This window comes from Folsomia candida, unplaced genomic scaffold (assembly GCF_002217175.1).
Source record: "Folsomia candida strain VU population unplaced genomic scaffold, ASM221717v1 Fcan01_Sc013, whole genome shotgun sequence".
Lineage (NCBI taxonomy): Eukaryota > Metazoa > Arthropoda > Collembola > Entomobryomorpha > Isotomidae > Folsomia > Folsomia candida.
The window spans coordinates 917,563-937,375 of record NW_019091205.1 but is presented as its reverse complement, the minus strand read 5'-3'; the positions used below and the strand labels follow the sequence as shown (position 1 = coordinate 937,375).

General features: G+C 36.4%; 1 protein-coding gene across 1 annotated transcript; it reads left to right on the top strand.

The window, feature by feature from the left end:
• Positions 1-6,675: 6,675 nt before the first annotated feature.
• On the top strand, positions 6,676-19,773 carry LOC110855656. Its single transcript, XM_035856391.1, has 7 exons — positions 6,676-6,783; positions 6,935-7,032; positions 7,131-13,738; positions 13,975-15,385; positions 15,471-18,749; positions 18,819-19,523; positions 19,604-19,773. The coding sequence occupies exons 3-6, from the start codon at positions 7,139-7,141 to the stop codon at positions 19,517-19,519; spliced, it is 11,991 nt and encodes a 3,996-aa protein (XP_035712284.1). The 5' UTR covers positions 6,676-6,783; positions 6,935-7,032; positions 7,131-7,138; the 3' UTR covers positions 19,520-19,523; positions 19,604-19,773.
• Positions 19,774-19,813: the final 40 nt, after the last annotated feature.

Here is a 19,813-nt window from a genome sequence, read left to right as displayed (position 1 = left end):
AAATGTGCTTAAGGGTCTAGCTAAAATTGCATTGAATTACATTGAATCCTTCAGTACCATGCACACCTTAGTAACCACACCCGACTTGCCCACTGGGTGTCACTCGCTAGCGAGAATGGGTGGATGGAATTCCAAAATTCTCATTTCATAATTTTTGTGTGATGTAGAGCTAGTGCAGTTTTCTTGGAAAACTTTTAGAAATGAAAGGAAGACACTAAAACAATTCATTAATCATATAATTTAAATGAAAATTTTTCTTAAAATTTCGAATTTATTAAGTATGTATATTGGTTATCTTTAAGTTTTGCAAACCCAGCTTCAAAACTTCACTAGTATAACTAATTATGCTCACAATGACACCAAAAGCAGTATTATATCTGTTCTGGAACCTCTGGGCCAACAACACCCGTGAAAAAAACATGTATGCATATTTTCTTTTGTTGCATGTCAATCACACACCCGATTTTGCAATGGATGGGTGGATTTTGTACAGGAGAAAATATGCTACACTTCCTATTTGAGTCTTGAAATTGTGTATGACCAAATGAGTGAAATAATTTAACTTGCAAATTTCGTAATTATTGGTTACATAAAGTATTTACTATTCCCCCTTAAAATTTTCAAACTTTTTGTAAATTAGTAATAAATAAAAACTTGTCAACTTGCACAAATCTGTGGTGTGCCAAAGGTTTAAGTAAACAAGCTTGCCAAATCAGATATGGGAATTGCCTTCTTTCCATGAAATCCATTGTGACTCAACGTCGTTATTTTATTGCCTGCGTGATCTCAACCAGTGTTCAAATGACATAATCGAGTTCAAGGTTAATTCTCCAAGAGTATTCTAACTCATATAAAATCAATTAAAGAACAATGTGTGAAAATATCCACGTCGTAAATAAATTAGCCAACATGTGTCTGGTATGTTTTACGGGATAAAAAAATATTTCTTTAGACAAAACTTATACGGCCAGTATTCACTTTTTGCACACGTTAGTTCAGAACATTACATAGATCAGAAAATGAGCAAAAATAATATGTATAATAATTTCACAGTTTGGGTCAACAATGTCATACTTCTCCTTACCTTAATTTTGTCGAATTCTGTAGAAAATTAGATTTTTTAAAAAGTTAAAATTTGTAAGGAAACTAAATTTTCGGTGATGAAACGTTACGAAATACAAAATGATTCCTAAAACTAATTATATAAATATTTCGCAAAAATGCAACTCATCTTGGTTATGCAAATATAGTAAAAAATTAATTTATATAAATTTTTTAGCACTTTTTAAGACTATTTTTGATACTGGCTTGTAAAAAAATTATTATGTAATAATTTTGTGTTTTTTTTACCAGAAAGAAAACTGCATCGAACCTTATTGTTTTCATGGGGACGATAAGTTTATTAAAATTTTGGTTTCATTTCAATATTCAAAATATGGTAAAACATCACGGCCATTAGATTTGTGTCAGGAGTTTGATTCTGAAAAATTTGCCAGTTTTGCAACGCCATATGTGGGATTGGCTTATTTTGCTTGATAACGATTCTGTATCAACTTTGTGATTTGAACGTTCCAGAAATTCCAGTTCTCGCATGATAAATAAGGCCAAAGTCCATGCTTCATCGAGGCGTGATCTAACTTGTGTTAAACACCATTATATAAATAAAGTCAAATCTTCCCTGCATTTATTTAAACGGGATAAAATTCTTCTTGAAAGGCTTCATGGTGTAAATATCGCAATCATGGAATATGCAGGTTTCACCCTGTCAGTAAAATTGGGGAAGAATTTGATCCCGTTTTTATACACAGAACATACTTAATAGGCTTACATTGTGGCGATACATACATTTATCTGTAGATATCTACGAATATTACTCCACTCAATAAATATATACAATAAAACCTTGTACGTACGTATAGTAAGTGATATGCAAAAATCAACTCCTCTGTCTATAAACTCCATACATACATCAGTTTAATTACCTATACGATAAGACCACCTAAAGCTGGCCAACTGTGATATGAGATTTGCCAAACTTTGATCAAGTAAATTGTGACGCAACCTCATTTTATTTTATTGCGATAAATTATACCAGCCTTTACAGATCCAGTGGTCGTACATATTACATAACCCAGTTTACATAAGTTTCATTCTCTCGTGGTGTTGTCCAACTCACATTAAAGAATAATGTATGCAGTTGTATATTGTAAATATTTATGTACATAACTTAGTCAAGTTGTGTCTTTTCCTCATGTATAATACGTGCAAACAATATTTCATAATTATGTACACAGTTTACTAAAATAAAGCAAAATTATATAAATTGGATAGTAATTTAAGTATAAGTAATTACATTTTCTTCTAATTTCAGAATTTTGTCAACTTTCTGGTTCGAAAAGAGAAATTTTTTTTACCGGTTTGCTAACTAATTTCATCTGTCTTAAAAATATTCTGCAATACGAGGATTATCCGATTGTTCTAGGTAAGTTAAATTATCAATATTAAATACAGTGGGGGTATTCAAGGCCAACTTTCGCATGATTTTGGTTATTGGTCATTAAATCAATTTATGGGATTGAATTAATACGTAGTATGGATAAATATAATAAATAATTATATTTTGAATAAGATTTATAGATCGGGTAATAATAATTATGGATTAGAGTCAAATATTTTACGAATTAAATTCGCAGTTCTTTTCTATGATAATAAACGTTACTAAAGTTACAAACTTTCAATGTGAAATCTCCCAAAATATTTTAATTATTCGTAGGCGTAACGTAAGGGTTTTTTAAAATTGTGTATTTTAGCCAAAATTTCTTTAAACTGAGCTAAGCTTAGAAACGTTCATAAATATCTACCAAAATATGTATTACCCAGATAACCTTTGCAAAATCAGAGTAATCATCATGCATGATGATGTACAAGTGGGATTTAATTGAGTCACTCTTAAAACCGCATTTGACCCCAGAACTTCGCGTAAGCGTGCCCTTTGTAGTCTTAAAATTTTCTAAATACTTAATCTTTTCAAAAATTAGTTATTTAGATTTACGTAATTAATTTAAATTATTCAAATCTTATTCATATTCAGAGCATTGCTTGAGAGAAACCACCTGCACGAATTAAATGCAAGAAATGCATAAATAAGCCACTTTTTGCAAGAAAGGCAAAAATATAATTTTACAATTATTATACCTAATAACCAGACTTAGGATATTTATTTATTTATTCTTAAAAAAATATTTTTTTATACTCATATTTTGATTGTAACTTATTTGTTTCTTAACTGAATTGCCTATAATTTTCTACGGAAGCTTACAATCATGTGAGCATTGCGTTAGGAAAAAAATTGAATAAATACTTCTCTAATATTTCGAGTTATAAAAAAATATTTTTTATCTACCATGTTAAATAAAAATATTTTTTTATAACTCGAAATATTAGAGAAGTATTTATTCAATTCTTATCCTAACGCAATGCTCACATGATTGTAAGCTTCCGTAGAAAATTTCAGGCAATTCGGTTAAGAAACAAATAAGTTACAATCAAAATATGAGTATAAAAAAATATTTTTTTATGAATAAATAAATAAATATCCTAAGTCTGCTAATAACAGATAATAGTTTCGCCAAACTGCAACCATTTTTTTTATTCTATCAATGATACTAAGTCATAAGTCGTATTTTAATTTAAAACTGATCACATCTCGCTATCGGAATCTCAAACCGTTTTCGTTTTTTCTTTCGCGATTCTCGTGATATTCCATTAACTGCTTGAAAATATTGATGAATTACATATAGTTTCAGAGCTTTATAAATTTGACGACCTTCTCACAAATTTGTTAGTAAATATATTTCCCAATGTTGAGAAACTTTTTTAAGATTTTAATGAATTGGATGAATTAATCGATTGTCGTTATCTGGAATAATAATTTATGATTCCGAGTTCGATTCGTCAGAATTGATGATCCAGGAATAGAACCTGGATCATTCATTGCTTCAAACTCTTAATTCAAATGTTAATTAATTAATTATGCCCTATATTTATTGTTTACAGACCAATTTGTAAATCGTATAAAGTATCAGTATACTATCTAAATAACTTATTGAAATAACTGCCCTTCCGTCACTCATAATTTCTTCCGTCTCCCTTTCTAATTGACTTTTTGATGCATTATTGTCGTCATTTTCTATAAAGTAATTCAGCCCAAATTAAAAATATATCGTACAAAATTGGTACCACAAAGTGATATATCCAAGAAAATACTTAACCGAATCAGTTAGAGTTGCTCTTATTTCTTGGGATTTCACAAAAGCCAGCTGTAAGTCGGTCGGTTAGGAGTCATTATTAATAAATTACTCGAAAATAGGGTAGACCACGTTTTATTTTATGCAACATTATTTTATTAACAATATAGACAATAAGCTGACAAAATAGCATTTTACGACTACCGCTGAGTCAGGTTTCAGTTCTTGCAGTTTCTTGCAACTTACAGTTCAGTATTTATTTCTTGCGCAAGAAACGATGCTCTGTTCATATTCAGGGTTTCGTTTATACCACTTTTTCAAAACGCCGGTGGTATAAACCGGCATAAACTGGCATAAACTCTGTGATTGGTCAATACAAGGCGGGTTCAATATAATTAGGGTTATGATAGAATTTACTCTTCAAATTGAGTTTTTTAATTCCAATAGTGCAAACTAGAAAGTAGTATGGCCATGATAACATTTCCCATACAAGTATTTTGAGCTTTCTACATACATATGGTCGTTAAAAAGTGCAAGTTTTCTATATAATTAACTTCCCTTCCACCAAAGCCTGCCACATGATTTATTTGTTTTACTAAAGAAATTAATTAATAATTCAACTATGTACAACTATACTATATGTTACATCGTGAGATTATTGATACTTGCTAATTTAAAGAAAATTTAGTTATCGCAATCAATGTAATGTATAAAATCAAAGGAAAGGATAGAATGAGATTACTTGATCATTTGCATTTCATTACCATTCTTCCCCACGTTCACACCTTACTGTTTACTATTTTAGGTTTATGCCAGTTTATGTCAGTTTATGCCAGTTGAGTAAAAATGGTTTATACCGGTATTAACCAGTTTATGCCAGTCAGTTTATGCCACTGGTTAATACCATGACCAAACCTTGTTCATACAAATTGTATGAACAAGTATTTGTATTATATGTATTCTCTAACTAAAACATTTCACCAGTATTGGTTTGCCTTCAGTTAAGAGAATTACTTATATATTTTCTTAATTTTTTCACGCCGAAGTGAAAATATCAAATATTGCGATGTTTCGAGATTCCAGAATACCAATATCGATTTTTGAATATCAAAATATCGAGTTTTTAAAACACCCAGAAAAGCGTTTGTGATTTATAATTTAGTAATTTTTAATGGTCAAATTTAATGATCAATTTCAATGGTCTTATTTTTCCCACAACCACCCTCCATGCGGTGTAAACTTGTAAAGTCTGGGTAAAAGTGAGATTCATGCAGGAATCAGATGAAAGACATCAATTGAGTTTCGGTTAGGTTAGAAATGCGAAAAGCGGGAAAATCTCACTTTGCCTCCAAAATCTCCAAACGCCCCTGTGTACATAAATCTCACCTCCTATACCGAAATCAAACAATCACTTCCTTCGGTGATCATCATAGCGTATTATAATTTAAAAAACTTAATTCTAATTTATGTTTAAAGTTGGTATTTTATTTTTGAAAATATGCTCGAGGTTAAAATAATGTATGGACAGTATAGTATGGAACTGCGCTCTCTAGCGGAAATTTTGAGTAACACTAACAATTATCAAAAACAAAATTGATTTTCTGAAAGAGTATTTTATTGGGCATAATTTGATGTATCACTTGTAATTGTGCATTATGGATAAAGGTAGAAAAACTTGGACTGAAAGGAGACAGTTAGCGACAAAAGTGATCGATTTTTATAAAAATAAGGCTGGTAGGAACTCGACAACCACGTGGAATTTTTTTAAGCAAGAAAATTTCCCCAAGACAAATGTGTATTCTTATATAAAAAAGTTCAAGGATTCCAAAAATGTTGAATTTAAAAAGCCAAGTGGTGGTCCTGTAAAGTTAGGAACCAACAAAGTCGGAAAAATTGCAAAAACGAATTTGATGGCAAGTTTTGGAAAGAGAATTGCACAACTCTAGGAAGGAGGCGTGGAATCTTTAGACATTAAGTAATTTAGAAAGGTTATTAGTTGCTAATATACATATGCAAGGGATTTGTAATTTCACAAAATATTTCTAATACTATATACATTCGTTTCTCACAGTTCCATACTATACTGTCCATAGTATATGTAATATACTTTATTTAATTTTCTTATCCTTTAACTAATTTGTGCAATATTTTTATTTATGAATAATTGATAACGCGTACTACATTTGAGATATTAATGACCTCCACTAGAGGACATATAATTGAAGGTTAATATTTACATTACTAAAGTAATAATAGTTATTATTCGTAATTATTTATTTCAGCATCAAGTAACAATTTGAGGAGAAAGTGTTTATCAAACATTTATTTTACGCAGATCTGGTCCCATTTGTGAGGTGAGAATCTTCATATTCTTACTCCAATGGTTTCGGATTAATTTAATAAATATATACATATATATATTTTAAAGTAATTGTCACAGTGTCTGAACATTGAGGGATGACCGGGCTACAAGTCAGCCTATACTAGACAACCAGCTTATGACTATATATAGATCATGGGTTCTGGATGGCGTGAGGTATGCAAGAAATTATACATGCTAAAAATCAAGCACAAATAGTTTGTAGCATTTTGCATTACATTACATGTTCTAATAATAAGCTATAAAACCAGAAAGTATTATTTTACGAGATCAAGTGTTAAGTAATAATAATCGACTTTTTTTCAAGATAACGCCAACAACCCGAATCTTCCATTGAGGAGGTTACTCCATAATAATTCGCCTCGTGCCATTGTCCAAATTTGCTTTTTACAAAGTTTTTGACAGGTTTGTATAAATTATTTTCGTAATGACATTTTTTTCAAATTGTCCCACAATTTATAAAATCCTAATAAATACGGTATTAATGCTTTATTAAATAACAGCTTCAACAATGGCCACAATGTCGCAACCTTCCATATCAAACGTCTCAGTCGAGGATATCTTTACCCAATTTTCCGGCGATATTGACTCCATCCGAGGACTTTTGGAAACCCAATGGTTAGCAATTAGGGACCAACTAAATTCCACATCGTGTCAAAAGGTTAGCGAGCTGCTTTCCATGGTGTCCCGCCAATCTGGCCTTCCACCCATAATTACGGCACGCATAATGGATTTCATTTTGGAAAAAGTTTCGAAAAATTTCGAAAACAAAAACATTGTTCTTCGCAAACTATGCGAAACAGTGAAATATGCGGTTCGCCATAATCTACAGCAACTCGATGAAACTCTAGATAACTCCATACTTACCAAGATAGCGAACACCATACTTAAAACGTTGCTGAAAACAGACGATACGCAAAGCCAGGCCTACCTTATGGAAACTCTGACCCAATTAGGACCTCAACTTTTAAGAGATCCATCAACCATGAAAAATATCAAGTCAGTCCTTTCTAAAGTCGGGGTAACTTCAAGTTTCTCTGAGAATGAGAGAAGACAAATTTTGGAGAGGATAAATTCGTCAAATCGTCTCTCCCGCCTGAACAAATGTCACAGTCAATCCGACCTCTTCAAACTGATTGAGAAAGAACAAGCGCAACACAGAGTCTTTCACAGGTCTCCGTCTTCCGGAACGAACAGTTATTTATCAGTCCACGTTTCCCAGCAAGTCTCCACCACCATTAATTACAACAGTGAGAAGAACGCGTTACGCGTAATGAATTTGTGTGACTCGTTCAAACACAGGAATGACCTGCTCCAGCAAGAGACAAAGGTTGATATTTTACCAGAAAATATAAACCTTTTAAAAGATGGGACCGATACTCGTTTCTATAAAGATACTTACGGTGAAGTGAAAACTTTATGGGATTTAGCGGAAACATCGGAGAACGAGAATCCAATAAAAATAGATGATTGGGATGGCTATCTCGCACAAAAATTACTCGGAGCTCATTACTGGTACAAGATTTTTGTCTTATTGAAATACCGCGATATTGATGTAGACTCTCTAATTACACGCCTCTTCCAAAAATATGCCCATAATACAAAAATCCCGTTTGAAACGGTGGACAAATGTTTCAAAATTATTGCTCCAGCTATCGACAAAAATGCGTTTATTGCAAACTTTAACCTCCGGTATAACCACGAGTATGAAGGGTTTACAATCGATAAACTTGTTGGACTTAGACTATTTGCGGTACAAATATTACAAATTGCAAGCCGGAGGAATTGGGTGATTTTTACCGAAGATCGCTTAAACATGCTGCGCGGATACTTGGGAAACTATAGCACTTACCTAAACGCCGATTGGAATACGTGGAAAAAATGGAAATTGGAAAAGAAACCAACAACGGAGGAAGAAATTCGGAGAATAAAGGCCAACTTGATCAACATCAGTGACATCATGGATGATATCATTCGTCAAGATGATACCAATGCGAGCTACATAAGTCTTGCTGAAAATGGAATTAAAGGATTAACAGATTCCGAGAGAAATCTGACAGATGATCAAATTGCTACATTTGCGAAATCCATTGAGAGAATTGTTTACCAGGATGGTTCCCTTGTAGAAAAAATTTTTACGCAAGATTTACTCTCAAATTTAACATCCATCATGACAAGTACAGAGTCAGAACCTGCAAAAAGGAAAGCGTGCAGGGGAATCGTTTCGTCATACTTGACCAATGTAAGGATAGGATTGTTATCTTCAGACTTGTTACGCCCCTGCTTTGCTGCCCTACTGGAGACCGGTCTAACAGAAGACGACATATCTGGAATTTTCGCAATTTGCATTCAGGCCTTGGATAAGTTAAAACAAACCCAGGCGATTGAAGACAAAGATATCTACGAATTTTCCAAACCTCTCCTCGAATCGATGGGACGGACCGAAAGTGTTCCAAACTGGAACGAGTACGTGGTCTTGGCGGTAAACCAATTTTTTGAAGATGTGCCTGAAACCAATTATGGTAAAATCGTTCCAAACATGTATTTGATCAGAATGATGAATTCCACCCAATTCGTGCAAACTAATCAAACCTCGAAACAAATTGAGTTCGTAGAGGAGCAAAATGACTCCGAATCTGCAACCCCGATGTCACTTCAAGCTTCAAATCTTGTCCAATTCCTTATCCAGACGGGATCAATAGAGTGGCACGAGTTACCTGCAGGTGTAACCATCGCTGATTTTATAAATCCTTTGATAAATTCGACCTGCCCACAGACGCGAATTCGTACCGCTACAATTTTAGGATACTTAAAAGACTCCATCGCATTGGATGAAAATACTCCACTACTACCAACTTTAAGAAGTCTGCTAACTCTCAGACAGCGATATGGAGAACCGGAAGACGTAATATTTTGGTGTTCCGCAATCTCTACCTTGTTCTCCCTCAGAATCACTGAGCGCACTCCGGCTGATGAATTAAGACAGGAAAAAGATTTAATTATGGCTCCCATATCCTACTTTAATTTAGCCGGGTCGACTTTGGATTATCAATATGAAGATGTCGGAACAAATGTTAACACACAGATTTTAGCTCTTGCCGAGGAAGCCGGACATAAGGGGATCATATCAAAAAACATTTATCCAATCGCTGACATCATTCTGGAACAATGCTCAACCTCCTCGTCCGATTATGTTAGTCGAGTGTTGCGCATTCTCCAGATAATGACCGCGATGGGGGATAACCTCCCCGAGTCAACATTGTCTAAATTGGATGTAGCCTTCGAAACAGAAGAAGCAACCGTGACAAGCCAAGTTTTTCAAATTTGGAATAATTGCATAAAAAATCAACAGACAATTAGTAACTTAGCTATTGGACATATTAGCAAATTCTTATACAAGACTACCACCGAGTATGAGAGAGACATAGCTTTTCAAATGTTACAGAAAGCATTCTACAATCAAGATTTGGAACCGCAACAATATAACACATTTATTAAAGAACTTACCCTACGAACCGTTAAGGAAAAAGGGGGACAATTTATTTCAACCCGTAATCTACTCGGTCGGCTCACCTTTCTCAAAACCAAACTTGGAGAAAGTGGATCGCATGAATTAACTATGAATAATTTACACTGCCTACAACAAATCTTGGGTGAATCAGCGCCTCAAAATTTACCCGATTTTACTACCGTTCAACTTCACAGTTTACACTTGTTGGCAACGGCGGCAGAAAATGGTCAGAATTTCCCAGATACGAAATTATTACTGGAAACCATCATAATTGACAAAGTTCTTAAAGTCGACATGAATTTGGACTTATTGGCAAGCGTTGCCCACCTATTGCTGGCTTTCCAAAATAAAAACAGAACGATTCCAGGGTCATCTAAATTAATGGGGAAACTTGAACAGATCATTTTCAAGCTGGCCGAAAACGGCAAGATGACACTATTCTGTGACATATTTCGCATTATTGCAAATATTACGAAAACTGAGAAAAAACAAGATCCCAACTATCAGATGAATCAAACCATCCTATCCTACGTTTTGACAAAAATAAAGGAAAATAAAGTAGGGGAAGATTTTTTGCGAGATTTAATTCCACTTTTCTGCGACGTTTTGACCAACTTGCCCGAAACGTCCGGCATTTTTACCGACCTCGTCAACTACTACAACGAAGTATTAGGTACATACAATAGCGACACAAATCTCGACATTTCCAGCATCAAGGGGATAATCCATGGTATTGAAACGCTAGGAGCGAAACTTCCCGATCTTGCTTCGCTTATCCAGAAAATTATCGACCTTGCACAAAACGTGGATGATTATCAAATTAAGGCAGAACTTGTACAGTTCCTTGAAACCTGTCCACATACCAAAAATCTTCTCAATGACGCGCAGAAAATTCAATTGGTTCAAATAAGGCAAACCACAGACCCGATAAGTGTTCTAAAATCATGGAAAACTGAGCTGGGCAAAGTTATTCCGAAAGAAATAACTATTCGTCGAGGACTTGATGCCGTCTGTTCTATTTTAGATTCCAAAAAAGTACATCACAATTCCGCCCCAGAATTTGACTCCTTAATAGAGGATACATTGCAAAATTTGAACAATACGATTAAACATGCGGGAATCCGAAATATTTTAAAAATTGAAAAAATTCGAAAGGAAACCATTTCTCGAGTAATTTCCATCCTGATAAGGAATTGTGATTCAGACAACTCGCCCCACGATGAATTAATCGTTACCATACTACGAACCTATTTTGAAATTTTGCAATCCCAAAGCCCCATTCAGATTTTTCAACTTAGCAAAAGTGATATTGCCATATTGTGTGGGCACGTCCGAAAACTAGAATCTGGAACCATCAACAAAAATGAGTATACCAATTTAATCAGGAACTGCATTGCGTTCCCATGCATACAAATTGATCCAGAGTCTGCATCCGAAATTCAGAAAATATTGGATTTTAATCAAATTTTTCAAGACACTCCGGCAGCAAACTGCCTCCCCGATTTGGACAATTTACTACAAAATTTTATAAAACAACGAAATTACACAGTTTCTCGGGAGGATCGACTAAAGTACATGACAGCTGGGGAAACACTCGTAAATTCCATTGAACCTGAAGTGCACCAAGGGCAAATTGTAAATTATGCGAAACACCTCTCAATCTTTGAAATTCGGGACAATACCGACATCTCGATACAAATGAATCAATCATCAGTTTTGAAATTTGCCGAATTTATGAGACAAGTGATACCAATTTTATGCAAGAATAGTGACCTCCTAAATCCATACATCGTGCCGGGGTTGACAAGAAGTTTGCAAATTCTGAAATCTGATTGCCATAAGTCTGGGACAAAATTAGAAGTTGGAACGTTCTTCAACCTGATTAATATTATTGAACAAAAATTCGGTGGAAACGGAGTAAAAGATATTTGTAAATTTGACTTTGCCCTTCAATCCCTGAAAGCCTGTCGGGACGAGGATGACTTCAGTCAGATTACAGTTTCAAATATAAGAAATATTTTTAAAACCGGAGTACAACACGGTGCCCATCCCTTGGTCAAGTTCACCGTTTATCATGGTTTTTCAAAAATTCTCTCTGGACATCCACACCCTCAAGTTGAATCATTAATCAAACAAATTATTGGTGAAGAGGGAGCCAATCAATTGAAAAAACTTTGCACTCTGAGCCTCACACCTGGATCGACACAAGTTAATGACGCCGACGAGATCAATCTATTAAAAGGAACGTTATTATCGTACAGTGATGAAGCATTGGATTTTACTGGTCTCAACGAATTATTCACATATCATCAAAATGATAAGGCTCCACACGAATTTTTGCAACTACTCCTCGCTGCCCTCTTGCGAGGATCAGTGACGCCGAGTGACATCCCAGAAATCATTGCTCTAACACAAAATCTCGGCTTTTTAACCGCTGCTGGATTTTTGTCTGAAACATTGTGTCCATTCCCATCCAGCCTGGTGTACCACATGGCAAGATATGCAGTACAATCTAGCCAACTGTCAACAGAGATTTGTAATGTGGCCAAGAACGCGTTAGATTGGGGACTAAAGTTCACCACAGTTCAGCAAATATTGCAAAAAAATTGTGAAGAAAATACCATAAGTACAGATTTACTTGCTGTATTCACCCATCTAAAGGATTACTACGATTTATCCACTCTCCATAACGATTTAACCCAAGCAATGAAGACCACAGATCCACGCCAAACTTTGATAGAATTGCAGACAAAAACGTTACTCGGAGCGATACCAGAAATCAATCCAAGAACTCGGGACAATTTCAGGTCTCTTTTAAAGAAAGGATTCAACTTTGAAGATTTAAAAAGGCTCGTTGTATCTGCGGTGGGTCATAAAATCACCCCACAATCAGGTCAACCTTTACCGAAAGGAAACAATAATTTAACATTGGAGAAACTGGTACAACTCCTTGATCAATTTATTGTCAATGATGACAAGAAATCAGAACAAATTATGGCACAATTTATGAAGATAGTGGAACGAAGAGATGTCAAAAAAATGTTGAAAAGTATCACTGCTATTTTGTTAAACAACATATTTTCCAGTAAACAAAAGCGGTCTAGCAAAGAGCCAAAGAATTTGGAGGAGATTTGTTCCGAATTTGCGATTCAAAACCCAGATTTTATCAAACAACTTACAACAAAAATATCAAACACTCCAGGAGAAACTGAGATTTCAGTAGATAAAAGCGCAAAAATGTTGATAAATATCATTTCTTCGATCCGAGCAACTAAAAAAGTTACACAACCTTTGGTTGAAGTTGATTTACAAGAGTGGACCCGTCAAGCCTTCCAAGACTGGGGGAAATCTGTTAAATCGAACTGGAAAATATTGTCATCCCAAGAAAATTTTTTAATTGAAACGCTCGCCGTTTTAGCCCAAGCTAACAAACTCAGTTATGGTTATGAGCTTACGGACAGTCAACTCTTATGCATATATCTGTCAGTTTCTCGACCTGGGAAGAATTCGAAGGGATTACTTCAACAATTGGTGACCGGTGGGGGCAAATCAGCCGTGATACGAATTCTTGCAGCGCTTTCTGTACTATCTGGTAATAAGGTAGGCACAAATAGATATCTATGGTCGGTGTATTGTAACGAGATCAAATTCAGGTTCAATTTTTATGAGAGGCTAAACTCTGCCCTCATTTCTATTGGGGTATGTGTCCGACTAATCCTAAGCCTTGGCCCGAGAATTTACTCCAGTTTAAATACGCCAACGATAATTATGTATATGATAAGGATTAGTATATAGAAAAATACGAAAAAATTATATAGTTATACTTTTCTACACAGGTTTTTGTCTCCACAAGTAATTCTGTCCTGGCACAGAGAGACTCATCCGAGGCGGCCGTATTATTCCGATATTTCAACATTACATCAGATCACAATAAAGATAAAGGAAACTACATCACAGGTGCGAAAACTTGTTACGGAAAAGACGTCGTGTTTGGGGAAGCGTGCCAATTTCAATTTGACATTTTACGACACGAATTCGGAATACTGACCACGTTAGGAGACATATCAAAAAGTAGTGATGCCGTGTCATTCGATAATCATGTTATTTTTGTCGATGAAGTGGATTTCCTCTTGATTGATGAAAGTTCAAAGTTTGCCCGTCTTTCTGCCGACCTGCCCGGATTGGACTTGCTTGAGCCGATATATCACTTCGTATGGGACAAGTTGTGCTCGATGCAGGATCGAATTTTTACCACCGATGGGATCAATACTTACCTAGCATTTGGAAAGCTAGTGAGAGATGAGGAAGGAAAATTAATGCTTGAAACGATCCAATCAATTGGGGAGGAACATGATCAAATTGTCCATCTCGATATTTGTGAACTTATTCGGACCAACGAGTACCATGATTATGCAGTACAAATTAAATCAAATATTGCCACCTTTATTCAGACAAGTTTGGAAATTATGTTGGAAAAGTGGACAGGAATAAAGGTTTCACCAAACCTCAACCCTATCACATTGAGGGACAACCCTTGCCTTCAAAAACTCGCGGAAAAATCAATTCCATCCGAATTTCAGATCAAGATACCCTCCCATTTGCTAGACTTCGTTGCCGGCCAAATACCAATTTGGCCAAAAAGTGCAATCATCGCTCTCTTCGAATTTAGAGAAGGTGTCAATTACATCGTGGATGACGGAATGATTAAACCAGTAGATTTCGAGAGTACTGGAATGATTCGTGGGAATCAAAATTGGGGTGACGGAGTACAACAATTCCTCCAACTAAAGCATAATTTAGCCATTTCACCAGAAACATTGGCGACAAATTATATGTCAACCATCTCATTTTTTAGAAGATTCACATCTCAAAATCTTTTCGGATTTACGGGAACTTTTGGATCTTCCGCGGCGACGAAGTTTGTTGAAAATGTGTTCAACGTAGACACCGTTCTGACACCGGCATCACATTGGAAAAACTTTCATGAGTACGAAACCCTCACGAGGGACAATAAACAAGATTGGATGGATACGATTGTGGACAGTGTTGACCTCGAACTTACTAAAGGGAGAGCGGTCCTCATCGTTTGTAGAAGTATACGAATGGCTTCAGAAATACGTCGGGCTATCCGAAATTCCAAACTAAACTATCATAGTTTACGAATGTATACTAAAAATAATACGGATGAAGACAAACACGTAGAACGTGTGGTTCCTGGAGATATAATTATTGCAACGAATCTCGCAGGTAATTGTAAATTTAAAGTGTGCATTAAAATTCAAGTAAATTTTTGCAGTTGGATTTCATATTTTACTATTTCTCACCTACCCAGGACGCGGAACGGATATCAAATCATCCCCGATGTTGGAAAGTAATGGCGGTCTCCACATCTGTATGACGTTCCTCCCTCCAAATCTTCGAGCCGAATGGCAAATCAAGGGCCGAACCGCCCGCAACGGAAACTACGGAACGGCACAGTTCATCATTTATACGTCTACATCAGGGCACCAAATTTCTGATCAGAACGCGCGGGACGAGTTGGAGAAGCGCGCACTAAATGATTTTGAAACTTTGCAACTGCCAACAATTGAACTTAAGGAGACATATTTTAGAGAGATGTGCGAATTTCTTTCAAATTTGAGAACAAAACTTAAAGACCATGATACACTGAAGAGAAAATTTTTATCAAAATTATCCCTCATCGGGATGACACCGGCTCCATCAGCTTTTGAGAGATACATCATGGCATCCGTAGAAGAGCTATGGGCCTTATATGTCAAGCGCATCGACCACAAGATTTGTCCCGACGCACAGAATCCCAAACAATTAACAGAACGCGAATTGGAATCGGTTAAGACCCAATTTTCAAACTTTTTCAAAGAATTATCCCAAAAAATTTCTACGTGCAAGACAAACCTAGATTTCCTACAAGCTTTTGTGAAGAATCCATTCTACTCTATACGTATCGGAAACGCTGCTTTATACAACGGAGAAACTGACATTTCTGGCTGTATCGTTCCCTATTTTCAGCACGCTATCGACCTAGACCCAACTTTCGCATCAGCCGCATATGTCGGGCAAGGGTGTTGCTTTATTCGACACGAAAAGAGAAATTGGTACAGCATTGGGGCTCAGGACAAATATTGTGAAAACTATAAATCCGAGGCTACCCAAAAATTTATCAAGGGAATTCGACAGCTCGCTCTCCAACAAAGCTACGTCTCCTTCGCCTTCACTCTATTACATGAACGGAATATGGAAACTTCTCAATCTTCATACCCAAGTGATAGCTACGATTGCGAATTAGCGATTCAACTGAATCAAAAATACGTTATCTTGGGGAATTATGTGAATGGGGTTAAAGCCATGATTGAAGTAATTAAGGAGTCCGAGCGCCTCATCGACTTAGTCGTCCATCAATCCTCCACCAATTCTGTAAATTATTTCAATCTTCCTCGCCAAGCGGATAGTCCTTTATGGCAGTTAGATCCTAACACTGATGTCGATGTCACAATGAAACACCTCACGCAGGATACAGACCTCGTGAATAAAGACCAGATTCAAGATGTCGTTGACCATATTATGAAAAGACATCCCGAATTTGATTTCAAGACCCACGGACGACTACTTATTAAAGCAGAGACTACATCACAACTGGTCAGCTTATTGGATGATAACTCATGCCAGGTAGGCTTGAGTAAGCAAGATTGCGTTAAATATTTGGAATCCGGAGGTTGGAAGACAATGTTAAGGAAATTCATACCATTAATTCCCGATGGGAACAACATCTATTTTACAATTTTGGATCCAAACAACGTCCCCCTGTCTAGGGAGCAAGGGCCATTCACAGTAAAGAAAGCAGTTGAAGAAATCAAAAAAGTAAACCAACCCGAGGTGAAATTCTCTCTTCGAGTACCAACAAATGTGCCCAACTATTATGACCAAGCCAGTTATAAAGTGGTGCTGAAACGGTTTACCAGTTTTTCAAAGTTAGCCACCCATTTACACAATAATCTAACTGAACAGATTTTGATAAAGGCAAGCGGCAAGGGTAGCAAGTTGGTCAACTTTTTTGACACCGTACTGTCAAAGATAGAATTAGAGCAATTTCGTGCTTACGACTTTTCCGAAGACGAGGATCGTGTTGCTTCCACATTGATTAGAAACCCTAGTCAATTAGATCTAACAGAAGGGCAATTGAGTGCGTTTGACTTCATTGTGCGAGGAACCCAGGTTGACATATTATCGTCTATCGAAACATTTCCGGGTCTCGTGTTTGACGTGACGGTTGGTGAATCCGATCTGATAGCTCGTTCCCAGCTTGAACCGTATCTCAAACTTCACACGGGTGAGGCAGAACTAGAAATTGCAGACTGCGAGTGGATCCACTTGAAAAACATTTTAAGTGAAATACGCCAAGCTAAGATGGAGGTCAGTTTGCGCTTCGTGACAATTACGTCTCAATTTGCCCAAGAAATTTTAACCGGGTTGCAATTAAAGTCGGAGCATGTAGATATTTCCAAAATTAAAAAACTCTCGGATAATTGGACACTTGGTTACACCCCTGCCGAATTGCAACCGATAATTGGACGTGGCTTGGAATTGATCATTCTCTTAAATGAGCGACCATTCATCCCGTACTACAGTATCACGGCGGTCTGTGCCTTAGGATTGGTTCAAATAACCGCGGCTGGAATACTCGTCGCGACCGGAGTCGGCGTGCCATTTGCAATTCAACTCATGATTGAAGGAGTCTCCGATCTTTTCTACGCGAGTAGGGTTTACTCCAATAGAAAATTTGACATGAAATCATTTGCTGTCCAGAAATCATTAAGCTTAATCATTTCTACGGTTAGTCTTGGTTTCGGCGCTGCATCAAATGTTGCCACAGGAGTGGTAACAGAAGTAGGAGAGCAAGGCATGGTTCGCGTGATTCTCAATGGGAAAACAATCGGACAAGTGGTCGGACAGTGTTTCACAAATCTGCAAAACTTTGGAGCCCGCGAGGCTGGAACTGTCATAGTAGAAATGACAGCACGAGAATGTTTTTACAGTTTGAACTCCCAAGCGACAGAATTTATTGCAAACTCTGTCGGCTTAGAGGATATAGTAAAGTCTAACTTTGCTACACAGTTGGCTATTCGAGCAAAAACGAAGAAACTTGAGCACCATCTAACCTTAAACTTGGACAGATTGAGTACCATTTCAAAATTGATGACACGAGATACAACATCGCTAAGAAACCTGGTTAGATTTTTCGCGCAAGAAGTAACCCAATCAACCGAGACTAGTTGGAAACGGCAGGTTGGAGCGGTTGGGGCCTTAATTTCGAAAGCCGTTGGGGGAAATGGAGCCCTACTTCAGACTTTCTCACTTGCCGTAACTGTCATCGGGATAGGGGCAGGGGGTAGCGAAATTTATGCGATGATAGACACTTTTTGCGACCAGTTGGAACAGAAATTATTAAATTATGGAGATAGGGAATACTCCATGGAAAAAGTGCTTCAATCCAAGTGTCGCTTAGATGACGGAGAATCACTTTCCTTGCACAACTGTAGAGCATTTGCCAACTCCATTGCTGTCAACTGTCCTCCACCTCGTGGTACTGGGGGTAGGCAAAAAATAACACTTATAATTTTTCAATGGAACAAACTAATTGATTTAATTAACTTATAATAAGGTTCTGCTCCCTACATTGATTGGGTTATGCAACCAAATTTCCTTCCAGCCCTAACAAATATTGATACAACTCTCTTAAATCGGGAGACAAGTGGCCTTGCAGAAAGCAGCATAACAACCGCAAAGGATCGGTTTATTCAATTTTGTGCAACATTCCAAACCGAGTTCAACAACAGGAGAGACACTTCCAATAGTAAAACGTTTGCAGCAAGCTATAGTGAAATCAATCAAGAAATTCTGACCAGTCTTGTCAGTCAGGTCATGATAGTGGCAAAATCGCACATGATTACGCCCAGTTTAAATCATGGGACTAACTTTTTGGTAAAAAAGATGAGACAAAAGGTTGACCAGTCTTTGGTAAGGAGGAAGATTCCGAGCGAAACAACCGCGGGCAGGAGTATGGATGCGGAGCAGCCGACAAAGGGCTTAACCGGACGTTCTATACTGTCTAAAGAATCAAAAATATTTACAACTTTTGCTGGATTATTTGGTAAGGCACGAAACCTGGCGGATGACTCGAACTTGGATAACCATAGTGTCCCTAGCAGTCCTTCATTTACAGGGGGAGAAGAAATCAAACGCTACGTATGGATGAAAAGAATCATTTATATTTCCATCCTTGTCTTAATCATGGCTTTCTTAGTAAATTTATTGCTAACTCGAGAAGATGAAAAGGCAGTGGATTTGGATATGTTAAAATGACAAGGTACATGTACACGGATATGTATATACATATATAAATTAAAGAACATTTAGAACGTTTTCTTAAATATTATCATTTTACAGGTGAGAATCGGCCAATCTGTAGCTTCCTTGTAATATTTGCCGCTATCCGCTATATAATTTCATAATTAAAACATTTTGCCATACTTATTAATTATCAATTGTTTCTTGTCTTGGGGTATATTATGGATGTGTAAAAGAATAAATTGTTCTTGTTGCGAGTAATGATTTAATTATTGTATTTTATCTACAATATTAATTTCATTTCATTTG